Genomic DNA, 27950 nt, shown 5'->3' with positions numbered 1-27950 from the left:
GTGGAAACATTCAATATCACAGAACTAATTAAAATAATTTTATTTAAGCAATTATTCACAAATATATAAACATGTCTTAATTGTTTTCTGAAATGTGATTTTACAGCTGTACAGGTCTGGAACACTTTAATTGAAAAGTCCTTTCTTTTTTTTGGTTTTCTTTGCTGCAGCAGCGGTAACTGAGCCCCCTGGTGCTTCTGCCCAATCAGGTAGCTTTCTCTTAGGCATCTGGCTTATTGTCTGCAGAAATAAGAGAGCATGTTACAACCAATGGAGAACATAACGTTAGGAAGCATTTAATCACATAAAGAAAGTGAAGAACATACATGTATTTAAGTTAAATGGCCAAGATCATGAAAAACTCCATTTACTCCAAATATATGTAGTAGTTATATATATTATTTTCACATTCACACTGAAGACATAAGGAGTGTTCAAAGTTAGGAGCTAATGATAATGATAAAGTTGGATAATATTTTTGTTTTAATAATCCACTGCTTACCGGGAGTGCTAAAAGACAACACTGGTCACCAATTATGAAAAACACAGAAAACCCCCCACCAATACCGAGATCACATTACACAAAAGGTGTTGGACACAGATGGAATTTGACTTCTGCCTTTAAATCATCCACAGACTAGTGAGCAAACACACACAGTGGACAGTGAACACACTTGCTTGCAGCACCCGGGGAGCAGAGAGGGTTAAGGCCTTTGCTCAGGAGTAAACACAGGTATCAAACCAATAACCCTATTATCAATAACCCAGTGTTCTACCCCATGAGCTCCCACTGTCCACTATGCAATAACGATACTTTTGACAAGATACCATCTAAAGAGGCTAGATGCCATACAGACTACTGATCTTGTGATACTCCTGTCCTTTATGCTCTGTGTAAAGGGCTCTCAGCTCTCACACTAGGCTCTACTACATCAAGATAAGCTGTCTGACCACATGACCTATCGATAGGCAATGGCAATGTACATAGTATAGCACAGACAATGTCACTGCTGAGACACTTAAGGACAATGTATAGAGACAGTAATAAAAAAATAAAATAAATAAATACATGTGACAAATAGTCTCGTATCATAGTCCGGTTACACAATGTTTTCAACACTAGGATATAAAGCTAAAGAAGACACCAGCTCTCAATTAAACCTTTTGTGTGTTGTACTGAAATCTGAGGAACTGAACTGAACAGAAGCAGGTACTCAGGGTTTCCTCTCTGGGTCAAAATGTCCTGCCCCAGACTTCCCCATCACAACACACACAGATGCAAGACATCCACCATCGGATTACCATCAGTCACAATTCCACGTAAGCCATTTATCTGTCTCTCCAAATTTCATTTCCTTCAGGCCTTCGTGTTTTTCCTCTCTGTCTCGTTCAATCTTGCTGCCGCTAAATCTTTAGTGACCTCACCACCGCCGCTCCCGCTGGGAGCAGATCAAGGAGTTTATCCATTTAGAATCAGGCCCTAATACTCACATATTGATCCACAGGTTTCTGTTGATGCAGTACAAAGGAATATTGATAAATGCCCTATTAAACATGCTTACATCTCCATAAATGTCCAGGTCACGATATATGGGGGGCTTTTAGATGGCATTTATGCTGCTGTGAGAATGGAATAAGGGTGTATCATAAATTTTTAAATGTGGTTTAAACTGTGTGCCACATAGAACTGCAGAGAACATGCTCTCTAAGAGGAGCAGAAGTCTTACAGTCACTTGCTGGCCAGGGCCTCACTCGACATTTTACAAAGGGCCCTACAATGGAAAACATTATTTTCCTTGGAAACGGAATAAAGACAATTCAGTACATGGAAGGTGAAAAAGTCAGGGCTGGAAAACAGGCCAAATGCAAAATCCCAGAGTCATTTCATTTACGTCCAAATAAATCAACTCAGCCCACTAGCAAAAGTCCTAGTCAAAGCTGGAGAAACGTTAAGCATAATATCGACAGGACAATACGGTGTCGTTGATACTAGAGAGCACATCACCTCCAGTCTCTGCAAGTTGGGAATACGGGTTGCTACATAAACCAGGCCATTTTCCATTTTTCTTTCTTTCTATTCTATTTTTTTTTTTTTTTTTTTACAACTTCTTAACCCAATTTTAGGTAGCCAATTACCCAACCCACTCATTAGTACTCTCCCCCTATCCCATGTAATGCTCCTGACACTGGGAGGGTGAGGACTGGTATGCCTCCTTCAACACATGCGCAACCAGTCAACACCTCTTTTCGCTGCCACAGATGTAACGTCACCAGGCAACCATTGTACCCAGCTCTGATACATCGGCTAGCAGACGCCTGTGCCAACTAGCATCGCATTGAAATGATAGAGCATGAGAGCGAGAGAGCGAGAGAGTGAGAGAGACTGGAGATCTACCAGCCTGGAGAGAGCAAAGCTAACTGCTCTCTTGGGCTCTGGCTGCTGATGGCAGGCAGCATGACCACAGTGGGTCACAAAGGCAGCGCCTTAGTCTGCCGAGAGGAAACAATGATTTGTTTTTTTGTTACAGTGTTAAAACTATAATATGAGGCTTTTGTGAGCCCATGGTAGTGCCGTAAACCAGCCAGTAAAAGCAGAGCCTATTGTGTAGCTTTCCCCCCCACAAGTCCACATATAAGAGCGCTTCATTCTGAGGCAAAATAACAGGGTTGTAAACAGGCTTGTAAAACCGCATCAGGGCATTTTTGTGCCAACAATCCCATAGTTACTATTTAAATGTCAAAGAACAACTTAAAATACCCATTAAAATGCCTTCCTTTGCAACTTTAGAAATAATCTTTGTGCAAAGATGTTTTGGGGAAACCCTGGCCCTAATTAATTGCTTCATTGAGTTAGGTAGGTCAATCTGTTAAAATCACAGACAGCAAACACACACACATAAATTACAACATCAACCAACATCAGGTCCAGATCACCTCCTATGTGAGCTGCATGCAATAAATGAATGCAAAGCCATTTGTCTTTTATTCATAATATAAAATATATTTACGCTGATATGTTGACATAATATTTACTGGAAAATGCATATAATCAAACCGCTTAGTCAATTAACACGTCCCTCCCTAAAGAATGCAAACTGCTTTTATGACTGTCTAAACTCACACAGAGCATTTATGGCAGGCGGGCCTGAAACCCCAGATGTGGCGGCAGGATGACCGTGTGTGTGTGTGTGTGTGTGTGTGTCTGTGTGTGTGTGTGTGAGAAAGAGAGAGAGGGCAGACAGGGGTCAAATGTAAGTATGGCACACACATCCCCAAGCTAAGCCATACCACAGCACTCATCTTGTTAGAGCTCGCTGTCACGCGTCCATCGATCCCGCCACCTGTGATTAGCTGTGGGTCAGAGGTCAGGTCCCAGAGGCCTCGGTCACAAATAAACAAAGCACTTCACGCTGCCCAGCCATTAGGCCCACATTAGCCTGGCTGAGGCTTTGTATTCACATGCCTATTCTAAACTCTCTTAAAGAGAGGACGCACAGAAAGACCTTTAAAACTATGAAACCTGAAACTAAACCAGACCAAAAACCAGAGACTAAGAATGTATTAGTGTAGCAGTGCAAAGCTGTGCATTATTTATTAGCAATTAATTGTTAATTACAAGCACTCCGAGTAGCTGTCATTGAGCACTGCACATTTCACAACTCCTCGCTGGAGAATTAAAAAAACAACAACTAAGAAAAACATGATAATGACGAAGAAAAAGTGTAGCATGTACACAAGAGGACACTGGGTGTTTGTCCCAATTGCATACAAATTAGTAATGCTAACTAATTTGAGTATGTAGTATAACATAGATAAGTGTTAACATTGAGTCCAAATATCCACAGTGCATACCTAGACCCAGTTGCTTTTTAAGTGCGGTTATGATGGACATAAATATCCCACAATGCAAAGCAAACAGAAAAGGAGGATATACTCACGTCTGGACAAATTAGAAAAAATGGCGGTCTTACACGCACAGTAGCAAAATCAGCTTGTTTTAGTTAAAACAAAAAAAGGTGTGGAAAGTGATTGTGTAAAAAAAAATTGCTTTTGGTTCATGAACCCATACAAATATTACAAGTGGACCTCAGGGGACAAAATAAAATGTTAAAAAGTTAGATGCGGGTCGTGTACTAAGTACTAAGAGTTTTCTTAATAACTACTGAGTTAATTTTCCAAAACATTTCACAAGCTTGCTGTGTGAGAAATACCTTGACTGGTGAATCTCTGAACAGATCTTGAGTGTCTTTGTCCAGATCCCCCTGGTTCCAGGAGGCCAGCTTCATCCCCCCTGTGTAGGAGACAGCTGTGGGCTTCATCGTCTCCACATTACACTGGTCATTACACTGGTCATCTCTTCTGACTGGGCCCATATCCTACGGAGAGACAAACAGTTTACATACACAATTAGAGATTTTTGTTTGGGCACAAATGAGCAAGTTATTCTACATTGCTGTAATTAATTATATTCATTCATAACAGTTCAACCACCATAATCAATCACCACAAAGCAGTATTGCATTTTTTTCATGAACAATTGTACTTATTGCAAAATGCATAAAACAATTGCTCAATTTTATTAATGCTGAAAGATGTCCTATTTTTGTTTTTAGTCTCTACTATCCAATCGTTAAAAGGGGTGTCCACAAACATTTGGACATATAGTGTGTGTATATATATATATATATATATATATATATATATATATATATATATATACACATACACACACACACACACACACAATATGTACAAATGTTTGTGGGGTACACCGTCTGATGAATGCATTCAGCTATTTTAATTATGCTGCACCCATTGCTGACAAGTGCAATTGCACACACACACACAGCTTGTATAGATCCTTGTCCAGAAGTATTACCAATAGAATAGGACTCTCTCGAGCAGATAAACCTTGAACAATGCCTAATGCCAGGCTTTGGCTAGAGGGGTATAAAGCCCTCTAGCATTGAGCTGTGGAGCAGTGGAACTGTGGTCTCTTGAATCCAATACTTTTGGGATATGTTGGGAATTTGGGATGAGGTGGGGTGGGGTGGTGATCTTCCGACACTCTGACCTTACTAACACTCTTGTTGCTGAATGCAATCAAATCTTTACAGCAATACTCCAAAATCACATAGAAAGTCGCCCCTTGACCGTAGAGACTCAATGCCAATGAATGACTGAATTGGGCTTACCTCGGGCATGGGCAGTTCACTGAAGAGGTCGTCCTCACTCATGTCCATACTCATGTCTGGGTCCTCCTCAGGCTGCTGTTGCTGAAGCCCTGAACTGAGAGCAGCACTTGCACCATGCACCTCAACAGGCTTGGCCTGAAAGCAATGAGGTCTAAAATGAGTTTCTAAAACTGTCAGCAGAAAATAACTACATATGTACCCAAGATCTTTTCATGCCTTTTGTAGAAAATGCCGTTTATCCATGTTGCATACACATATCTGCCATCGGTCCTCATTTCAATATAAAAGTCTCCTCTACTTGTCACTGTTTAGCACAGATCAGATGATTTCTGATGTGTGCCAAGAAGAAGAGGAGAAGCAAGAAAATGTCCAGGGTGCACATCTGGAGTGCGGCCTGCTGGACCAAGGCGCTTGGGAAAACAGATCTGCAGTAATCAGTCTGAGAGGAGGCACCAGATGTCAGCCACTGCCTTTAGTGCCCCTCCCCTGCCTTAATGGAGGGTTTATGAGGTGACAAGGCTGAGAGATTGGGCTCAAGGAAACAGCTTTCTAAGAAGTACTGTGACAGTTGACTCTGCTCAGCACAGGCATTTATTGTCTGAAAATACAACTTGTAGAAATGAAGTACATTGTTTAATATTTAAAAATGTATGCAATGTAATTAATTAATACAACTGTCAAAAAAACAACAACAATGTGACAGAGAGAGAGGAAGAGAGAGCAAGAGCAAGAGAGCAACAGACGATCTTGAGATTAAAGCTTAAGAAGCAGAAGTACTCTAAAGATGACGGCACTGTGCTGCCCTCTGTTGGTGGTCTCAAAACAGCATAGGCTGAAATGTGGTGTAATCTGCTTTAAATCAAATTAATAAATAAATAAATTGGAGTGTGGCACACTGACCTGACTGATATTGCTACCATGCTGGCAAAAGTGCCATACTAGGGAATGTGACTGTAAGACAGCTGGCAGGACAGGTAGCTTGATTAGCATGGACACAAGAGCACTAACCTGAGGCTCTATCCAGGAGATGTTAGGTTGTGCTGATGGTGGACTAGAAGGCAGAGGATTAGGAAAGCCTTCTCTCTGGAGCTTAGCAACGCAGAGCCGCAGCAGAAAAGTGCTGATTTCCTCAGGCACCAAAGAGCGAATCCTCTTAAAGTCACTTAGGTCTAAGAGAACAATGAAGAGAAAAGAGGAGAGACTTCATTTACCACATCACAGTAATAAATCAGCACTTGTGTTGCTGCCTTAAGTGAACTGGGATACCTTGGAGAACTAGTAGGGATGTGTATGGTTATTTATGTATTAATATTGTCATGCAGAAATCTTGTATATCCAAAATGGCAAACTTACAGGAGAAGGAAAAAACGTTCCTTACTTTCAATGGAAGTACATGTAAAAAGGTTTAATACAAAGTCATTTTGGAGGATTTCTACTGGTCCATTCAGCATGAAATTGTGAGACAACAGCAGGCCACAAACTTAAAGGCCAAGGTAACATAAGCAAAGGTATCAGGGTTGTATTGGTACACAAAAGTCACAGTTCGGCAAACATCACGCTTTTGACAGTTTAGTGTAATTTTGGTCCAGCAAATCTTTTTTTACTTCCATTTCAGACATTAACCACCTTGAGCTAAGCTTAAGCATCACGTGAGACACTCTCCACCATTTAAGATGATCTTAATACTACGAAGCTATTAAGAAACTGAGCTAGGCAGATCACCATTACTGTCAATGTTGGTTTTACTGGTGTGTTACTGGGTGGTGATAAATTACGGCAAACAGGAGGGAGCGTTTCTGACCTGAAGGTAGAAGGGAGTTTGCAGCGCTTTTGCATTTTCCCCCCATGATTCGCATGATTTTTCGATACACTCCATGCATGCGTGACACAGGGCGCAGTTGTAAACGTTAGTTCCACATTACATCCATCAATCTTTGCACATACGTAGAGGTTTCTTAGACTTAAGCAGCACATCAGTACGTTACCTGAGCTGAGAGGTGGAGAGGAGACGATGCGGGTGATCGTACTGAATACAGAAGAAGAGAGTCCAGCTCTCTCTGTGTCCAGTGGATGGTCAGCCTTCTGAGCCTGTAAAAGATGGGACTCCACCACGGTCATAGGCAGGCTACGTGCATCAGCTACCTGCCGCTGTAAAAACACAAGTGATGTACAATGTAAACTTGTCATGCTGACACCTTCATATGGAGACCAGAATCCTCAGCATTCAGGAAAGTACACAAATTTGAGCCTGTTGCCTTAGACCACCCAGGTATTTCAACACTGTACCAAAGATTTAAAACAAAGGATAAACCCCTTAAAGTTTACGAAACTACCAGTAGCACATACACCGATGAGCCAAAACATTATGACAGATGAGAAAACGGTTGTAGTCAACTTGTCAGACATATGAAAAATGGGAAGGTGTGTACAACTGAGCGACTTTGACAAGGGCAAATATAATAACTGCTTGATGACTGCTTGGACTGGAGCATCTTCACAACATCAAGATGAAAAGGATTGTTGGGGACTTCCGGTCAGCTGAGGTGAAAACCTACTTCAAATACCTAATCAGCAATAGTGTGTTGAGTACCCAAGACTCAGTGCACAATGGCAATGGTAGCTGTCCGATCCAAACCAACCAAATGGCTACTGTGGCAGAAGTTGCTGTCAGTGCTGCCATTCACTGACCAGTCAGAGTGCCCATGCTAACACACCGTCTACCATCTTAAGAGCCTACAATGGACACATGATCATCCAAACAGGACCTTGGAGAAATGCAAGATGGTTGCCTGGTGTGAGATGTCCTGTTTTCTTTTACATCACATGAACAGGCAGGTACCTGCAAGACGAGCTTAAAACCACAGCCAATCGTATTGGTGCAAAAAGCTGAGCACCTTCAGAGATACAATGTAGGGAGCTGTTTTATAGCATGTAAATGACTAACAGCATATTAGGCAAATGCACAATAGTCATCATGCTTTGGTTCATCGGTGTGTTGCATAGTGCTTGCTGCATCATTGCCCTGCAACAAGCCTGAGGGACAACACCTAAATAATTATCAAGAGTTTATAGAGGAGCTGATAAGTCAGACTTGGTGGATTTACAGCACAGGAAGCTGTAATCACATGAGTGACAGTAAATGGCACTCTACCATGCTTTTTCCCTCAGTCTGGAAGAGTCTGTAGGATATAGCAACACTGTCGGCTAAAGCAGAGGTTTTTCTTGTTTGCATACTGGGAGGTGACACACTGCAAACTGAAGGGGAGCTGGTGGCTGCAGCCTCCTGTGGGAACAAAGAGAGAACGAGATTTGCAGATATCACCAACAATAACAAAGGCATTGTGTAGCTGTATATTAAGCCTATCAGTCATAGGTCACTTCTTAATAATAAATTACTCAGCTACATTATTAAGTATATTATATTCTCTGCAATTGCAATGTAAAACAACAGCACCTCCAGACATTTCTGAGTTAAAGGGTTCACCTGCAGGCTGTGTCTCTGGCAGAACTCAGTAATGGTCTGCAGCAGTGGAGCCAGCATGTTCGCTTTTGCCTCGGACACGCCATCCACCTGCTTTAGCCTGGCAACTGTGCAAGGCCTGCCACACACACACACACACACACACACACACACACACACACACACCCCAATACAATACAATACAATACGTCAAACTCTTCACAACAGGCATCAGTTAGAGATCACTTATGTCAATGTGAGTCTATAATCAAATGCACTTTCACTTGCTGAGAGGATCTCTTAGCTACCTCAGTGTATTTACTCCATGCTAGATGGAGGAGGTGGAACATATATTGACCATATTATTGGTCATTATTATTATTGTACCCAATAAAACATGAACAGGAACATTGGATGTCTTAAAACCAAGCTACACAAACCACATTATTTCTGACTCAGCAGCATGTATAAAAATAGACCTTTACACAGTCACAGCGGCGTCACATTCAACCTGCACTTTAACACAGTGCTAACCAGTTTTCAACCTCCCTCAAAAATCTTCATTGGGCTTCAGCCAACAGAAGGGCAGTTAACAGGTCTGGAATACAAACCTTCCCAATATGAACAAAAGGCTAGTTTGTCTTGGCATAAAAAAGTTAAAATGCATTTGAGTGACCTTGTACATCTGATGCTGTGCACGGTTTACCGCCGCACAGAGCTCAGCACTGAATGCGCTCAGTGTAGAAAGCGTTCAGACGGCGGAGCGTATCAGAGCCAGGAAGAGTCTAGAATGAGTTTTGCAAAGCAGAGAAGGAGCAGAGCGTTCACTCAGTCCATTAGTTCACTCCGGTTCAGATTAACTCTTGTTTTATTGGTTGCCTCGTTACAAATAACAGCTGGACTTAAACCTGGACTTTACACTTGATGGAGTGGAAACTCGGGCAAGTGTGTTTGGTTGAATTATGGGTGTATTTAGGACAGTAGCCTCAGCTATTGATTACAACAAGAACGGAAGCCGTTAAGTGCTGCCATTTACGCTTCCATGTTAATGGATACTGACACTCTCTCTAGCTGTGTACTCTTGAGGACTCCGGACGTTTCTGACACACTTTATCAAGACACATACACTGTTACACAATACCTTATTTTGGCCATGTCCAGGAGGATTTTATTAGTGGCCAGTATAGCTGGAGGGACATCCTTTACGCTGGCCAGCTTCTGTCTCTCAGCTACCAACTTGCTGTACAGCTCAGCCTTCAATAAATTACAACACTGGGTCAGAGTCAGAAACGATAACGATCTGCAAGAAAAATCTTTAGTTTTGAGAACAGTACCTGTAACTCCATCTCTCTGGCAGAGACAGCAGGGGGCTGAGGTTTGGCTGAGGGAGCTTTTGAAGGTCCAGGGATGGACCTGTCACAATCACCTTAATGCTCATTTCACAGTATAATAAACAACTTGAAATAATGATTAAGTTTGGAATAATTACCAAACATGGATGCCCCATTAGAAGTGGACTTCACCACATGAATATAACATGAACAGAATTTGTATGAGGTATACCTGAAATCTGATGCTGCACCCTTCTTGACCACTGCACTGGCAGCTGCCTGAGAGCGGGGATATGTTCTCTGCAATGACTACAGAAGACAGTGGATTAGTAAAACAATGGCTGAGTTTAAAAGAGGAGAAAAAACACAATAAAATAATTATGACAGCAGAGTTAAACTGCAATGATGAACATACTAACCTGAATTGTGCTTGGTGGAGAATCTTGAACTCTGGCCACAGAGGGTCTTACATCTTGATTTCTGTAGAAGTCAAGAGCATATTACATCAGCCAACTAACAGTGGTATATTTATTATGTGTGAGCAACAGGTGTCACAGGGATGGTGCATAGGTTAGTGAGTGAGTGAGTGTGAACTGAGTGAGTGTGTTACACAGTGGTACATATACCACTAGTGACCAAGTTATAGACTGGGACACAGAGTGAAAGACAGTGAAAGGGGGGGGGGCGTACCTTGGCACATACATTCTTGAACACAGGTCTCTGTTGGGCTGCAGGAGGAGGGTTCTGTGTTTCTCATCCTCAGCTTTGTTTAACCAGGTTCTGCCCTGAATAGAGATACACATGCAAGAGCCTGTTCATCACAATTCCACAAGCACAAACCATCATTTTTTAATGTGTAATCTGGTGCTGCACAAATACCTTGGGGGTGAGTTTGCAGAGGGTACTGAACTTATTGAAGCCAGCAGTCTCCATCAGGTACTTCTCACTGACAAGCTCACGACCCAGAGCCCTCCACCAGGGTTCAGACACACTCCTCCCTGCGCCAAAAAAGCGGTTCTTTCGGAAGTGATCAGGAACTCTCTGAGATGTCTGGAAAAGAGAGAGTATAAAAGAAGCCAGACAAGAGACGCAACCATCAAAAACACATATATACCAACCAAACTATTTGATTATTAAACATGTCAGATGGGATGATGGAGAAAATAATGCAATGCTTAAACAAATATTCTTCTGTGGTTTCTTCTTAGAGTGACTATTTGGTTTGTAGTTGGGGTGTTGAGCCTTACTGAGCCACGCAGCAGAAGTATGGGAGCGGTAATGCCAAATTTCTCTCCCATGGCGCTCACTGCCCCCATCAGCTGAAAGGCACAGGGCCCAAAGTCCTGAAGGTCCTGCTCTGAAGACTCTTGGCCAGGGCCAAGATGGGTCCTGAGGAGAAACAAAAGAACTGAAAGAGAGAGCACTGACCTGTTTACCAGTAAACTGTACTAAAGTACTGAAAAGTGAATTTCCAATATTTTGAACCACTAAAAACACAGGTCAGAAACCACATACGCAACTTTAATTCAGATTATTCAATGATGCAGTGTGTGATGGTAGAAAACAGTTGAGCTAGTCAGGAAAACTGCTTAAATCAGATTTTCTTTAGTTGAACTACTCCCTTAAAGTTAATAAGTCAGTGAGAGTACACAACAATCACTTTAGGTCACAATGAATGCACCTTTCTAATAGCAGACACACCAAACTGTACAACTCAATAAATGCTAAGAACCTGCATTTTACCTTACACTCTTTAAATGCTACCATGAGACACATATTCCCAACCAGTAAAACTGCATAAATCAGTGCTGCATCAGTTCTTCCATACAAGTTATTAGCAGTTTTAAAAAGTTCTCCTGTTTCCACAATGTACACAAATAACACTAAGGAATGAAATAAATCCACATGAGTATAACACAATTAAGCATAATATCTAATACAGAAGATTAATACAAGGATACACATCATATTTATAAAAAACAAAACAAAAAAAAACTTCAGACACCTACCCAAATTTGCAGTTGTCACAGCACTTGTCGGTTCCCATTATACCAGATGTGACTTTTCGAAGTTGCTTATCCTCAAAATGTGACAAAATTAACCTGCAGATGTTACAGTTCTCATGATTCATTTGAATAAGACATTAATGATGCATTACAATGAAGAACCAGCCATCCATTAATGGGCCTGACTGGGCCAGACCCTGAAGCAATAAACAAAATGCTACAGGCATCTCTATAGCCAATTTCTGTGAAAGACATACTGAAAAAGTATACTTTAGCACTTCATTTCACATTTTATGCTCCTAAATTTTAGTGACACAAAGTTTCAATTATAATACCATAAGCCAATCAGACAACAGTTGTTGAAAGGGCTGGGAGATATGGGATATATACTGGCACAGCCCAAGGCTTAACAAAAAATATGGTTCCTAAAGAAGAATAATAATAAATAAGTCTAAAAGTATGTAGGATCAGTGTTTGAAGTTAGTTTATAAATTAGAAATTTGTGCAAACAAATAAAAATACAGAATATTCCAAACCACACAATTAACCTACTTCCTCCTGCACTTGGTGGAATTCAAATACTTCTCCATCTTGGCCATCATTTCCATTTTGTACCCTCTGAATCGTTCACTTTTAGACTGGTTGAGAAGGAATCTAAACAATATATACATGGAGGCATATACTGAGTGTTGAAATGCAAGATCAGAGCATTCAGTGCTTTGAAAATTGTAGAAACCCATGTTTGCGAAAAGTCACCTGTTGAGTACCATATCCCCAGGCATCCATAAGACATGACAGGCGCTGGGCAGTCCATCCCTGCCTGCCCTGCCAATCTCCTGATAGTAGGACTCCATCTCTTTAGGAGCCCCATAGTGAATGACCTTTCTAATGTCAGGCTTATTAATTCCCATCCCAAAGGCCACAGTAGCCACCACACACTGCAAATGACAACACAATACAATTGGGAAAAGAATAAACTTAATTTCCAGGTTCAAATGTGTGTATAAAACGACATAGTTTAGGTTTATGTTGCTTTAAATAAGGTTTAAAAAAAGCGCAAATATTTTTTTATTACTTTTTACATTTTTCAAAAAGGCTCTATTTGCTTTGACAGGATTTTATTTTAGTTTTTACTTTAAAGGTTAAAATGATGTTTCAAAAGATCTGAATCGCTTTTCAAAAACGAATCATCTTCAAATCACCTTTCAGGAAAGGTTCAGATTGCTTTTCAAAAAGGTTTTTAAAACTTTTTAAAGAATTTTAACCAATTCTTTTAAAAAGTATTTAGAAAAACATTTAAATCATCGAAAAAGTGATTTGCATCTTTTCATAAACAATTCAACAACAATTAGAGCAGTGTTAAAGGTGAAACCCACCTGAATTTCATCTCTCATGAACTGATACTGGGTTTCCCTCCTCTGCTTGATGCTCAGGCCTGCATGGTAAACCCCACACCGGATACCCAGCTTGTACAGAGCAGCAGTCACTCTTTCAGCCTCTTTCTTAGATGGGCAGTACACGATGGCTGCCCCCTCAAACTCATAATCACCTCTGACAATGGCCATTCCATACAGAAAAGCTTAGGTTATTATTAATGCATGTCTGAAAGAGCCTGAACTGTAGTGGATGCAACAGCCTACCCGCTCTTTTTCACCACGAAGCTCTTGAGGTCTTTGATGAGGTCACCAGATTTGCGGTTCACATCTAGGTAGAGATTGGGACGGTCAAAAGAAGTGCAAGTAACTAGAGGATTCACCAAGTGGAGACTCTTTACTATGTCTTCCCGGATAGAGGGGCTTGCAGTGGCTGTCAGTGCCACAATAGGAACCTAGAGAATAAACAAACAAATGAACAAGTGTAATGAAAGCCAACCAAATGCAAAATAAACCAAATAAACCAAATGCAAATAAACCAAATGCATGGCGGGTATGGCGGGGCTGCGTGGTGGGTTTTGAATGCATAGGATATATTATTTAACCTCAAACTCACTCTTCAGGGAACAACTACATTAACCAGAGCAGATTCTGAACATTTGGGGGCACTTAGCTACATTCTACTTTCATCTTGTTCCCTTATTTCTTTGTGCCCTGTGCCCACTGTTTTCTTTTCTACATTTAAGATCTTTAGTCACTGGTAATAGTGACATTTTCTGTTGCAGGAATGAACATGATTGGATAAAACACATCCCTAACAAAACCCATATGGTTGGTGCTGCTTTGTTTTGTCTATGTTTGTTTAGACTGGAAACAGACAACTTACATCTGGGAGGCTTCTCTTCAGTTTGCCAAGGTCTCTGTAAGCACCTCTAAAGTCATGACCCCACTGTGAAATACAATGAGCTTCATCCACTGCAACAAGTGAGATCCCTAAAATCAGACCAGAGTTATGATCAATAACTGGAGAGAAATATCAAACTTTACAACTGTTCCTTTTTCTCATTTTACTTACCAATTGATCCATTCAGCCGTTCAAGCAGATGAATATTTACTGAGCAGAACTCGGGGGTCATGTATACAACTCTGAAAACCCCCCTTGATGTAAAGCACAAACCACACATATATATATATATGAGAACAGTCAAGGTACAGGGCTTCCATAATTTGCAAACACAGACAGAAATAAACCTACTTTATTAGGTCAGCAAACACATTTTTGGTCTGAGCCGATCCAAGGAAACAAGCCGGAATGTTAGACATTCTGAAATGCAGAGAGAGGAACGTCACCATTTTGTTTAGTAGCTGGGAAGGAATCAGTTTCGAGCTCTGAGTCTTGCCATTTCATAAAAAACAAAGGCTGGTGTTATATGTGAACACTCATACACTTCATACAATAGATATGTGTGGGAAGTATGGCATAGGGCCAATCAGTCTGCTAAGGGGTCTGTTAGCAAAGGCCACCTGTAGGGTCAAGTACACAGATGTCAAATATCAACACAGAAATAATGCAAAACCATAAAAGGTAAACTGCTAATATCGTCTACACTCCACTACTGTGTAAAGAGTACCAGCAAATATAACAGAATTGTGGTGATTATTTGAGATTTCACTACAGAGTTGTTCACTACAGAACTATAACCTAATTGCTGGGATGTTAGACATTTACAAATGTGTCCGTTTAACCTAATTTCATGGGACAGCCCCATCCAACTCTTTATTCACTCTGGAAAAAATGTGCTAAAGGTGAACCCTCGCAGTTACCCACTTGAGCTGCAGCACCTGGTCCTCCATTAGAGCAATCAGAGGAGAAATGACCACACTCATGTTCACGCAGTAAACTGGAGGGAACTGGAAGCACAAGCTCTTTCCATAACCTGTAAAGATAGTGTACACACACACACAATAAGAGAAGATCCTTATTTCAGTCTTTTTATCATTTACCCACAATTAACGCTGTCACATAAAAAGCCTGTATCTCCAAAATGGCAAGAAGAAAAAAATCTCACCTTTCAAAGGAAGTCAATGTGAAAAGGTTGAATCACAGTAATTTTACAGCATTTCTATTGTTCCATTCTTCATAACATTGTGTCACAGTGTAAGGTACTTGGCAGGCTCAGGTATGATGCATGGTTTTAATTAATATGGTATCTACAGGTATAGGTTTACACACATTTTACAGCACTTTGGTCCACGACTGTAGTAAATGATTATGTTGTCTGACTTTAAATCTCAAATAAATTATTTATTTTCTTGAAATTTCTGGAGATTTTTTCTTGGTATGTCAAAATAAAAGCTGTTCGTTCTGTAGAAAAATGTCTACATAGTGTTGCCCGTACCCCACCCCTCTTCCGGGGCGCAACACCTTGCGTGTTCGTTTTGTGGAAAGAGTCGCAGACGAGTGGAGTGAAGTTAGAAGCAAACCAAAGTATTTATTTAAGAATGCTGGATCCAGGAGAACAAATGCATTAAAGACAGTGTATCAACCATCCCAAAGCAAAGTTCTGACCCCGTTCTCATCTGACTCCACGTTTATACCCCAAATGACGTGAAACCTGCCGATGAGGCGTTTCTACAGATTAGTCTATGTGAATATGCAAGATGGCACATGTTAGTACTCAGATTCACGTGTCTGACTCCACCATCATGCTTGACCTTGACTATGTTTTGTATTTTCTCAAAGCTGGACAGTGTAGCATTCTCTATGTGTGTGCGAGGCAGCTGCAGGTTAGGGAGTTACCCACACAGAGAGAAGGCCGCTTTGTCCGACCCTATCAGCATCCCCTCCATATCACTTCAGTTCAAACAAAGTACACCAGTCCCAATTGGGGCCAACACGATGGTCCATGACAGTGACTTCAGACACATGGAGTGGCCTCACTTGTCATGCTGATGTATAGTTTTAGTAACGCAAATGTCTTTAAGCGTGAATCACCCGCCTTTACCATAGAACTCCATATGTTACATGTTAATGTGTCTCAGGAGGCCATGTCATGTGAGTTAGTAGGCCATACAATGTAATAAGGTTATAATACGTCTTATGAGTAAATATCATGTAAGTTAGTAAGTGGGTGAGTAATATGCCATGCAAAGTGACTCTATATGTCGCACACCAATACGTGTTACAAGTGGGTATTATGTGGGTTAGAAACAAGCCATACATTGTTAGCTATGTGTGTAAGCCTACATGATATAAGTATCGGATAATCATTTGTATAGATGCATAGAAAATACAAGGTTTCACACAATGATTATGTAGTTGTTAATACTAAGTTGAGTAATCATTATTTAAGGATAATTTGTCAACAAACACAAGGTATAATAAACATTTTACTACAGTTCTCATAATGTTAAATTTAAATGTTTAAAAAGTTATACAAATTGGTATTGTGAAAAAATTATTTAAGTTATTTTAACATACTCTAAATAAGTCACTTTCTCAAAAGATCATCTTTTCAACTTAGGAATAACATTAAAAAATTAACTTTTTTCAACAAATCTAATATTCTGCAGAGGGATACAGTACTTCTTCTCTACCTGCTGGAAATAGGTTTGGATCTGGCAGGATCAGGCATGTTGAGCGTTCTAGTAAAAACTCACAGACCGTCAACAGACAGTACAATGGCTTCTTAATCATGTGTTTTGTAAGAAATCTAAATATCCAGACTATCAGTTAACAGCCCTTCCCCTTTCCAAAATAAGGGGGAAAAAAAGCAACTTACCAGTTGCCATGACAACAAGGTTATCCCTCCTCTGTTGAAGAACGGATTGAATCACTTTCCATTGTACCCTGCAGAAGAGTGCCATGTGCTAAATTAGAATGAATACCCTTGGCAGCGATGCAAGTTCTTCAAAGTAAAGTGCTACTTCCACTTGTCACATTAAACACACTGAGTGTGCACAATGGGTGAGATACAAAAGTATGTAACAAAACAAAAGTAATGGCAGACATACGGTTTAAAACTGTGGTGTCCAAAAAACATTTTCAGACATCTAATCTGTTCGGGAAGTGGTTCTGGAAGACTTGGATCTGCAAATGGACAAACAGCTGAGAAACAGCTGAACACAAATGACCTCAAAATGTGAATCTAGATTAGAGCTGGGCAATATGACAATATTTTATCGCATTGTGATAAATTATCTTATCATACACAATATGCTTTTTTTTTTAAAGTATATTGAGGATATCATCAGTGCTTAAATAACACTGACCAGCTGTTTCATGTTGTTTTATTACAAACAGTGTAATTAGCCTGGTTTAATGGGATAAAGTGCAGCACATCTAAAAAAAAAAATCACTGTACTAAATTTGGGAAATTTGAGTTTTTGGGTGGTAGTTTTTAAGTCCATCACAGTGAAAATATCTTTAAATATTGTCATACAATATTTTTATCATATGGCCCAGCTCTAATCTAGATAACTCCATACACCTGGTATGTCTCCTATCCTATCGTGCACTATATGGACAAAAGTATTGGGACACCTGCTCATTAACTGTTTCTTCTGAAATCAAGGGTATTAAAAAGAGACTTTATCCTGGAGTGACTGGATGGAGCATCATCATTCCAGAGATCACACTTCCACAGCTCAATGCTGTGGAGCATACCACTGGCATTAGGTATGGTGCCAATAGGTTCATGTTTATCTGCTCCAGAGAGTCTGATTCTATTGGTGACACTTCTCCACAGGGACTAGATACGCTGTTTTACATCTGTGTCAACAATGCAACTTAAAGTAGCTGAATGCATTCATTAGATGGGGTGTCTACAAATATTTTGACATACCACATATGCGTACAAAAAGCCTTTAAAAAGCTTTTGCCCCCGTCTGAAACAAACTGTTAGTTAGTGTCTGACAACGCCTTAGATTATGGCCCGCTTCTCCTTCTTCTCGCTTCTAATTCTTCGCCAGATATAACAGGACCCATCTCAGACAGGGGACAAAGACATGTTCATAGCACTAAATGGGCTTCAGCAAGTCAGAGAAAAACTTTAACACACAGCAGTAACTGTTCCTTTCTCCTGGTTTTCTGGTGCTCTTAAATCACACCAGTCACACAACACTTCTGACTGTGAACTGCAGCCCTTTTACAGCCGCTTAATTTTTAACCAAAGGCAGAGTACAAGACGTCATGGGACTGGATCTGGTTTTGACTGCATGTTGCTGCGGTCAAGGACAGATATAGCTACACACTCATACAGTCTCATCCTATAGCCCATATATGGCGCAACAGCGGATATTTCAAGCACTACAGAAACGCTGGCACAGCAGAAATTCCATATTCAACTGTTAAACAGTTCCACACTGCAGACCATCAAACTGCACCTTTTCTGTTCGGCTCAATATCAGAGAGGAGTTCTATTCATATATCTGAACACAAAGGGCATTTGGCATCTATCCACTGATTACATTAAGCACAATTTTTTACCTTTTATTATTTTTTTATCTCCATTGGCAAACATAATCTTGAATCAGGGTTAATAGAGAAATCACATAAAGGGTGGTCTGATTATGGTGGTCTGACTAAGATAAGCATGCTACATAAATATGGTGTGTGTGCATCCAATACTACTAAAAAATAAAAATCATATTACATGCAAATAAGCAAGCACAAAGAAGGTCTACTTACCAAAGCCTTCCTCCGCATCCTCCTCAACATCCTCATCTTCATCCTCAACAACAGGCTGGGGTTCCTTAGGCTGCTTCTCAAAACTGTCATTCAGTTTCTCCACTTCTTCAACACACTTTTGATAAAAGCAGGAGTGGATACAGGTATTCAACAGACAGAATCTTCAGGAGAGGCGAGCGTTGAGGATTAAGAGACGAGGCTTAACTGAATTATTTATTTTCAAAAGGATTTCTGCTCCAGTTGGGCAGTGGAGAAATTGAGCTCCATAATAAATACTGTACAGTGTGGTACTGACAATACTTAGTAGTCTACCGTCACCAGCAAGTTTAATACCAGCTTGAAACACACTATGATCATCATTAACAGTGAAGGGAAGCCGAGACTACGCAGCAGACACTGTCGTTCTTGAACCGTCAGTTAATTATTTAGCTTTATATATGTAGAAATAGAAGCACAGACCTACCTGAATCATTTCGCTGTCAAACTCCTCATCGCTCTCAGCTTTGCGTGACAGATGTGCCGAGTTCTGCAGTGCGGCTTTCTCCTTGATTAGAAAGAACATCATTATCGTGGGGAGCAAGTGGGGTACTTATACCAGATGTGCAGTCTAAAAAGAAGCTCTAAAAATAATACCATTAGGATGGTAGCTGTCAGGTTTAAAACGGCGGTGTCTTGCTAACATTTCCAATTTATCACAGCATTTAACATAGAGTACACAAAAGTACAGCTGAAAACAATATTAGTAGGGAACAGGGTAGTACTTAAATTGATCCAGCGGATCAGAATCGGGGCAGACGGACATTTTTAAATGGGTCAGGTATCGGCTATTTTATCCTAATCCCGTTTAGAGTCTCTGTTTTACCCACAGTGATCAGAGCAATCTAGGGTCTACAAGGCATCATTAACAGACATTTTTGCTCAGCTGGCAACACTGAGGACGTTCTCAGCACCTTTCGAGTCAGTGGAGTAGCTGAGATGCAGTCAAGCTGTCAGGCAACTAGTTAGTTAATCATACTGCTATTTATCGTGTCGAGTTGTGCTGTCGGTTGCATTATCAGACACTCAAGTTCTTTGCATATCTTCCACGATGTCTACTGTGTGACATGGCAGAGGCTTTACTACAGCTAAAACCATTTTCTTTTATGGAAATATATGTGAAAAGTCTCCCTTTGATGACAAAATAAGTAAATAACTATGAAAGCTACACAAAGTTCAGTATTTAGCTACAGCATTTAGTAAAAATAAAAAATGCTTCATTTCTATTGAACGGAAGGGAATGGAACCATACTGCCCATGCTTTTTACAGTCGATGAGAAGCACCAAATGCTATATGATACTAATAGCACCCCCCTGTGGGTATCTTCAGACTGCTAAACATGAGTGAGGGAGTGAGAGGTGTCTTATGTCGAATAGCAAACAAACAAACCTGGAAAGCCAAAATGGACTGCTCCTCCTTCTCTTCCTCTCTGGCCTGCATCTCCAACATCTGCAGCTCATACTCAGACACATCCAAGGACATGATGCATTCTTTCTGAACTGGCTGGACACTGGGGTTTAGATCCTTTTCCAAAGTTAAGGATTGCTTTACTGGTTCTTTAAAGCAGAAATGACCACCTCTGTCTTCAGAAGGTCCCTGGACTGCTTCATGATCCACTTGGTCCTCAGTGGTGTTTGGGGAATGTTCTGTTACTGCATCCTTATTCAAGCTTATGTCGCTCTTCAGAAGACCTCTTAAAGATGCAACATGCTGAGATATTTCTTCTACTAGTCTGTCAGTGCTGTAAATACAGGGGGAAAAAGGTGCTGAGCACATCATCACAGAAACTGGCACAAGGATTACAGCCTCTTTCCAGCATAGCTTCATTTTATCCAAACACTGAACTGAATGGGACGCTGATTTTAAGCAAGTATTTGAAACTTTTAGCTGAAAAAAATATTTGAAATCTCATTTGAACGAGGGAGCAAAACATCGATTCATCCTCCTACTAGTTGGAGTCTTAAGCTAAACGACGGCCACACATCACAACTGATGTTGTCATGTTAAGCTGTACTAGCTGGTTTTCCTAGAGATACAATGCAAATCCAATGTATTTGTTTCAAAAAAGGAAGAAGTGGGAGCATGACAGCCGGTGCTCAGAATATAGCAACCACAACATTATTAAAACAACTATAACTTTGAATAAACGGAAACTGTTAAAACCTGACAAACCTGCTTGTGCAGCTGAGCCCATCAGGAACATGGCTAGCGAGGTTCTCGATTTCTCTGCCAATTTGATAAAGCTTCTCTTTTAAGCAAGCTGGAGTCGTCAAAGCACCTAAATAATCATAAGACAAGTATACCTAAAGACCCGTACAGCAAATCACGGATATGCCAGGAAAAACAGCAAAATGGAGCTTACTTGAGTTCACCATCTTCTCCAGTTGCTGATGAATTATCAATCCAGCCTGAAACATGAAGAAATCTCTGAAATGCCGCTGGTCAGTTTAAAGGTGCGGTAAGTTATTATTAAGCTCATATTTCTGCTCTTTTAAACTTCTGGAGCAAAATTTGCAATGATAAACCTAATATTATTAACAGGGTTTGCCCAGCCAACAGAAAGTGTTCATCTTTAAAAAACTGCAGATCACACTCACATAGGCATCCGTCGCAGCATATCGCTTTTGCTCCTCCGTTAACTCAAAGTCATCCCAAGGGCTACAGCGGACGTCCTTATTTTTGTAGAGCCGTTTTTTGAATAAGTGCTTAACCAGTCCATCCAAGCTCCATTTCTCCATACACCTCAGCTGCTCAGTTTTCAAACACAAGGTGGAAAAGACAACTGTCAAACTGAATGGTAATTAGCAGGGGGGGCACTATATGGGCTAAACACGGGCTCATACTGCATACTCATGTTGCGCACTTGTCGCTATTTACTACGCACTGACCAACTTTTTTTTATGTAATTATTAATCAAGCTTCATTATTTTAACAACATTCTTTATATTTGTTGGATCACATGAACATCTTGATTCGTTAAATTGCTCGCAGAACCTTATTTAGTACATTCGGGTTTTAGTCAGAATGGACATAATACAAGCCTTAACGTTTTATATGAGGGTCTTTAGCATATGGAACTTCTGTGATAAACTGTATGTTTAAATGTTTCTAATTATTGCATTCAGCTACTTTAAGTTGCACTTACTGCTGACAACTTGTCTAGTCCCTGTAGAAAAGTAGTGTTAATAGAATAGGATAAACATGCGCTAGAGGGGTATGACGCCCCCAGCACTGAGCTGTGGCTCAGTGGAACCGTGTTCTTGGCCATAATGGTGCCTCATTTAATACTTTTAGTATTAGTTGGTGAGTTAGGGATGAGGTGGGGTGGTGATTATCCAACATCCTGACCTCAAAGGATGGCTGAATGCAATCCTCATAGCAATGCTCAAAAATCAGAATGCTCAGAAATCCTTTACTACTAATCTGCTTTCTAACAAAAGCAGGATAAAGTTATCCATCCCCTTGAATACGGAAAAAAACAATTAACGTGCAGGTGTCCCATTACTTTGGTCCATATAGTGTATTTATATTACAAATAAGGTGTTCTAATAAAAAGTGTCTCAAATCTCTAAGCAGGCATCTACAAAGATTCAGCCTAGTTGTGAACTTAAGTTTCTTTCTATATGGAAAATCTCCATGTAAAAAGCCATGTAGCCCAGCCCCAGGCTCATTTCCTGGCCAGGAAACCAGCCCTTACAATGTTTTAGCATCTTATTTTGACTTTATGAGCCTCACCTTCTCATTCGCCAAATTAGAGAGCTCTACAAAATTCTTCAGCTTAATGTCATAATCAGACATCAGCTTCCACAGGTCTCCCTCAACACCCACGCCAACTTTTTTGATATTCTCATCTTCCAGGAACATCTTAAGGCCAGGAGGGAATCCTGCAAGAGGACTCAGAGGTGAGCCGAAGGCTTACATTGAAATCCATGACATGAATCCATGATTGCACACAGCTCAACATACCAGTCATTGAGGAGAGGTGAAAGAGGTAGCATTTTTCTTCTGAGGCACAAAGCTGGATCAAGGCCACTTTCTTGCTCTTTCCCTTGGTGAAAGACGGAGGCCATTCTAAATCAAACCCCACTGCTGAGCCTGGTGAAAGAGAGGACCTGAGTGTAGACAAAAGTGTTCAGACACACAGGATCAGGTTTGTCAGGATACCCACATGACCACACAAAGTACATGGTCATAGTGTACAGTGTAAGGAGGTGTAATTCATCATCAGACAACCTCAGTCATCTAGTCATCTACTTCTGTAACTTGACAAAATGGTAAGTCAAGGTAAGAACCATAAAAAGCAAATCTACAATCACAAATGAATGCATAAGTAAATAAAGGAACTGTAACGTACAATATGGCATTTGATATATACGGTTACTTAATACATTGATCAACCATGACCCTTTCCATATAGGAGCACTTAGTAGTTCTATAGTTACAGACTGCAGCCCATCTGTTTCTCTGTATAATCTGTTAGCGTCCTTACACCATGTTCTTCAATGGTCAGGACCCCACATGGGTTATGTGTCACTATTATATGGTCACTACTGGACTGAGAAGAGTCCACCAAACAGACATATCAAGCCAACAGCGGCCTGTGGGCTGCAATCTCTGACCACTGATGAACTGTGTATTAAGTTTTAATTTAGATAAATATGCTAACCAGGACATAAAATCGAGGCATGGACTGGTTAAGAGTGAAATGAAAAAAGATATGATGGAATTCTAGTGTGGATACTTTGCAGATATTAAACATTACCTTAAATCTTCTGATAAAAAGGAGCAATCATTTTTCTCCTGACTGTACATAAGAATGCCACCAAACTCCAGGTATGGTAGATCATCCTCTAAGACGTTCTTTTTATAGACACCCTGTACAAAACACAGAAGTCATATCAATGCTACACAAAAATGCATTTAAAAAGTCTCAAACATAACTGCAGTAAACATGAATTAGACTGATATACTCATTCATGCCATTTTCTGCACATGCTTCCAAGCATTTAAGCATTAGTCCTGCACTTGTTATGCTTTACATTGCCTACATTTACATTTTTGTAAATCTGTTTTGCCTACTCCTAAACAGTAAATCATATGCATGTACATGTGTGTTCTGATCGATTAAAAAAAGTCCTGTTCTTCTTATGGCAAATAAAAATCACGGATAAACCAGTGGCACACGTAATGATATCCGCAAAGCACCACAACAATCAGACCACTGTCCTGACAGCAACTACCATGGATCTTAAATCATACATTTCTCTTGATCTATATGTTCTGCAAGTCTGTCTATCAAACAAACCATATTGATGATTTTTTTAGCACTTAAAGCTAATAAATAAAAGGGGACACAGTGTCATTTATGTGTAGCACCACTTTAGTGCTATAGCACCCCCTTGTGGAGTCTGCTAAACATAAGTGAGTATGATAAACCTTCACGTTTCTTTCTGCAAAACATTTAAAAGAGAACCTTTGAAAATAAAAGTCAGTAAGACGTCTTTCAATTTACTGCCAAACTGTCCATTAAGTTACCAATACAGGCTCAATATCATTCATACAGTACAGGCGCAGATTCATCTTGATCCTACTGACTCGTGATTTTAGAATTCAGTCCTAGACTAGACATAATCTAGGTCCTAAAACAAACAGCTGTAGCAAATGGCAGGAAATACAAGCTTTTCCCCGAAACAGCAAGAGCTCGACTGGCAGTTTTATTTACGAAGATAAGACAAACTTCTCATTCGTAGTCAAATTAGAGGGAAGAGATGCCTGCTAAACTTCAGCTAAGGCTGGAGGTCTGCCAAACAGGTGTGCATATTGTGCTTTTCAGCTTATGCAAATTAAGAATACGGACTCTTTAGAGTGAGCCTGCTTATTAGGATTCAGATGAACGACACAAATAGAGAAGGCAACTGAAAACTCGCAGGAAAAATTAAATTGGTATTCTTAATAAGAGTTTAATACATATATATATATATATATATATATATATTCATAATTACTGCATAAGCTTCCTACTAGAATTGGATTTGAATATGGTCATAACCACGCACAGGTACCTGCATACATGTATGCAAATCAGCGACTCTCTCGTCCAATAAAAAGCCCCCACACCTTCCAACAAACTACCAGCAAAAAGGGAACTACAGCACGCGAGCCTGCAGAAACCTGCTTACTGTGACTGCTGGTGTTAACGGTGTATAAGCCACACACACATTATATATATATATATATATATATATATATATATATCTACATATACACACACTAATCCAAATGAGGATACACAACAGCTACACAATGAGGATTTCATCTTCTGATATTAAAGGTCAGTTTCTAAAGTTTTGGCTTCATACCTGGGAGTGAACTTGGTCTTCATGGGTAAGTGTTTTTGCCATCCACATGGGCAGTGTTCTGTCACCCATTGCTGAATACTAGCTGGTTGTATTGCTTCTTTAGACTATTTAGGAAGCTTGCGAGAAGGGCCAGGCGCTGTTCCCATCACCGGACACAGCTGCGATGTTCAGGTGTGGTGTGGAGGCTCTGCTTGGAGCTCATGTTTACTGCTCCTCCAGCTCCGCTGAGACTGCGCCACTCTGCACTCAGCACCCTAAAGGACCGCTCCGCCTCTCCAGCACCAACCCCGGGTCACTGAACACGCATGCTCTCAAAACGCAGACATTTTCACTGCATGCCCTTTGAAATGTCTCTACAGTAAAACACAGTTTGAAGGGGTTTGAGCTTAGAGTTAACTGAGCCAGTAGCCACACGCTCTCCCGCCGTCTCCTGCCCCTGTTTATCTATCGCAGTTTGTGATACTGTGGATGTGAGTGGGCGCCCCCTACAGAGCGGGAGGAGCAAGGACAGGTTTCCTCGAGGCAGAACCAGAAGTCCAGAGCCAACAACTCCCACTTGGTGTTTTGATTGGTGGGAAATCAGGCACTATAAAAATGATCACGTGTGTAAAATAGTGAAATAGTAAAATAAATAGTATAAATATGTTTAAATAGTAAAAATAACTTTAAACCAACTGAAATTGCTCTGATAGTTTAAAACCCGCTACTGATTAAGCCTTTGTTAATTTGTTAAAATTGTTAGTACCAAGCAACTAAGCAACTAGCATTGTTAAAATAGCGTACAAATATTTTTTTTTACATTTAAAATCATTGAGATGCTTTACTGACTTGTAATAGGGAGAATAGCTTCACTGTTGTTGCTACTCTGGGCTCGACATACAGCTACTGCAGTCTGTAACTTTAGAGAAACGGGGATAAAAATGCAAACAAGAACTGTGTATCATTGTACAATTATATATATATATATATATATATATATATATATACAGTGAGTCCAAGAAGTATTTGATCCCTTGCTGATTTTCTTCGTTGGCCCACTAATAAAGACATGATCATTCTATACTTTTAATGGTAGATGTATTCTTACATGGAGAGACAGAATATTAAAAAGAAAATCCAGAAAATAAATCTAAGGAATATATATTAATTGATTTGTATTTCATGGAGTGAAATAAGTATTTGATCCCTTAGTATTCATTAGCAGTTCTGGCTTTTACAGACCAGTTAGACACTCCCAATCAACTTGTTACCTGACCTGAAGCCACCTGTTCTCACTAATCACTTGTGTGAAAAACACCTGTCCACAGAATCAGACAGATCACACAGATTTCAAGTCTCCAACATGGGTAAAACCAAAGAGCTGTCACAGGACCTCAGAGTCAGAATTGTTGACCTTCACAAAGCTGGAATGGGCTACAAAAAGATTAGTAAGGTGTTGGATGTGAAAGTAACAACTATTGGTGCAATTATCAGAAAGTTTAAAGAGTATAACATGACAATCAACAGACCTCGGCCCGGTGCTCCAAAGAAGATTTCGCCTCGTGGGGTGGCAATGATGCTGAGAACAGTCAGAAATCGTCCTGCAACCACTCGGCAGGAGTTAGCAAATGACCTGAAGGCAGCTGGGACCACAGTTTGCAAGGAAACAATTGGCAACACTTTGCGCAACAATGGATTCACATCCTGCAGTGCCCGAAAGGTACCCCTGCTGAAGAGAGCACATGTGGAGGCGCGCCTCAAGTATGCCAATGATCATTTGAAAGATGAACCAAGTTATTGGGAGAAGGTTTTGTGGTCAGACGAGACCAAAATTGAACTTTTTGGCCTCAACTCCACCCGCCATGTGTGGAGGAAGAAAAATGCTGCCTATGACCCCAAGAACACTGTGCCCACCGTCAAGCATGGAGGTGGAAGCATAATGTTTTGGGGGTGTTTCTCTGCCAAGGGTACAGGGCTACTTCACCGCATCACTGGGAAGATGGATGGAGCCATGTACCGCACAATCCTGAGGGACAACCTCCTCCCCTCTGCCAGGGATCTGAAAATGGGCCGTGGTTGGGTCTTCCAACATGATAACGACCCTAAACATACAGCAAAGGCAACAAAGGATTGGCTCAAGAAAAATCACATTAAGGTCATGGAGTGGCCCAGCCAGTCGCCAGACCTCAATCCGATCGAAAATCTATGGAGGGAGCTGAAGGTCAGAGTTGCCAAGCGACAGCCCACCAACCTTCATGATTTAGAGAGGATCTGCAAAGAAGAGTGGGCCAAAATTCCCCCTGGTGTGTGTGCTAAACTTGTGGTTAACTACAACAAACGTCTCACCGCTGTGCTTGCAAACAAAGGCTTTGCCACTAAGTATTGAGTGTGTTTGGCAAGAGGGATCAAATACTTATTTTCCTCATTGAAATACAAATTAATTAAAATATATTCTTTAAAATTATATTCTGGATTTTTGTCTTGATATTCTGTCTCTCCATGTTAGAATATATCTACCATT

At 40.5% G+C, this 27950-nt stretch overlaps 1 protein-coding gene across 2 annotated transcripts; it reads right to left on the bottom strand.

Moving 5' to 3' along the window:
• Nucleotides 1–16: 16 nt before the first annotated feature.
• On the bottom strand, nucleotides 17–26032 carry wrn (WRN RecQ like helicase). Of its 2 annotated transcripts, XM_072658136.1 has the most exons (35): nucleotides 25451–26032; nucleotides 23854–23966; nucleotides 23058–23203; nucleotides 22827–22975; nucleotides 21689–21838; nucleotides 21454–21499; nucleotides 21264–21369; nucleotides 20481–20832; nucleotides 19518–19598; nucleotides 19055–19169; nucleotides 17380–17455; nucleotides 17148–17215; nucleotides 15194–15302; nucleotides 14621–14689; nucleotides 14441–14523; nucleotides 14252–14358; nucleotides 13633–13820; nucleotides 13369–13543; nucleotides 12749–12930; nucleotides 12545–12646; nucleotides 11996–12088; nucleotides 11234–11375; nucleotides 10866–11036; nucleotides 10677–10771; nucleotides 10406–10466; nucleotides 10219–10295; nucleotides 9990–10068; nucleotides 9797–9909; nucleotides 8680–8794; nucleotides 8347–8478; nucleotides 7181–7343; nucleotides 6204–6364; nucleotides 5196–5330; nucleotides 4212–4376; nucleotides 17–240 (listed from the first exon to the last, which is right to left on the bottom strand). In XM_072658136.1, the coding sequence occupies exons 1-35, from the start codon at nucleotides 25517–25519 to the stop codon at nucleotides 127–129; spliced, it is 4302 nt and encodes a 1433-aa protein (XP_072514237.1). In that variant the 5' UTR covers nucleotides 25520–26032; the 3' UTR covers nucleotides 17–126. The 2 variants fall into 2 exon arrangements, with proteins under 2 accessions (XP_072514237.1, XP_072514238.1); XM_072658137.1 differs by lacking the exons at nucleotides 22827–22975; nucleotides 23854–23966; nucleotides 25451–26032 and having other exon boundaries at nucleotides 23058–23081.
• Between the last annotated feature and the right edge of the window lie 1918 nt (nucleotides 26033–27950).

The sequence above is a fragment of the Salminus brasiliensis genome, chromosome 16, assembly GCF_030463535.1.
Source record: "Salminus brasiliensis chromosome 16, fSalBra1.hap2, whole genome shotgun sequence".
NCBI classification, from domain to species: domain Eukaryota; kingdom Metazoa; phylum Chordata; class Actinopteri; order Characiformes; family Bryconidae; genus Salminus; species Salminus brasiliensis.
Note: the sequence above shows the minus strand (reverse complement) of the source record. Positions and strands in the feature narration are given on the sequence as shown.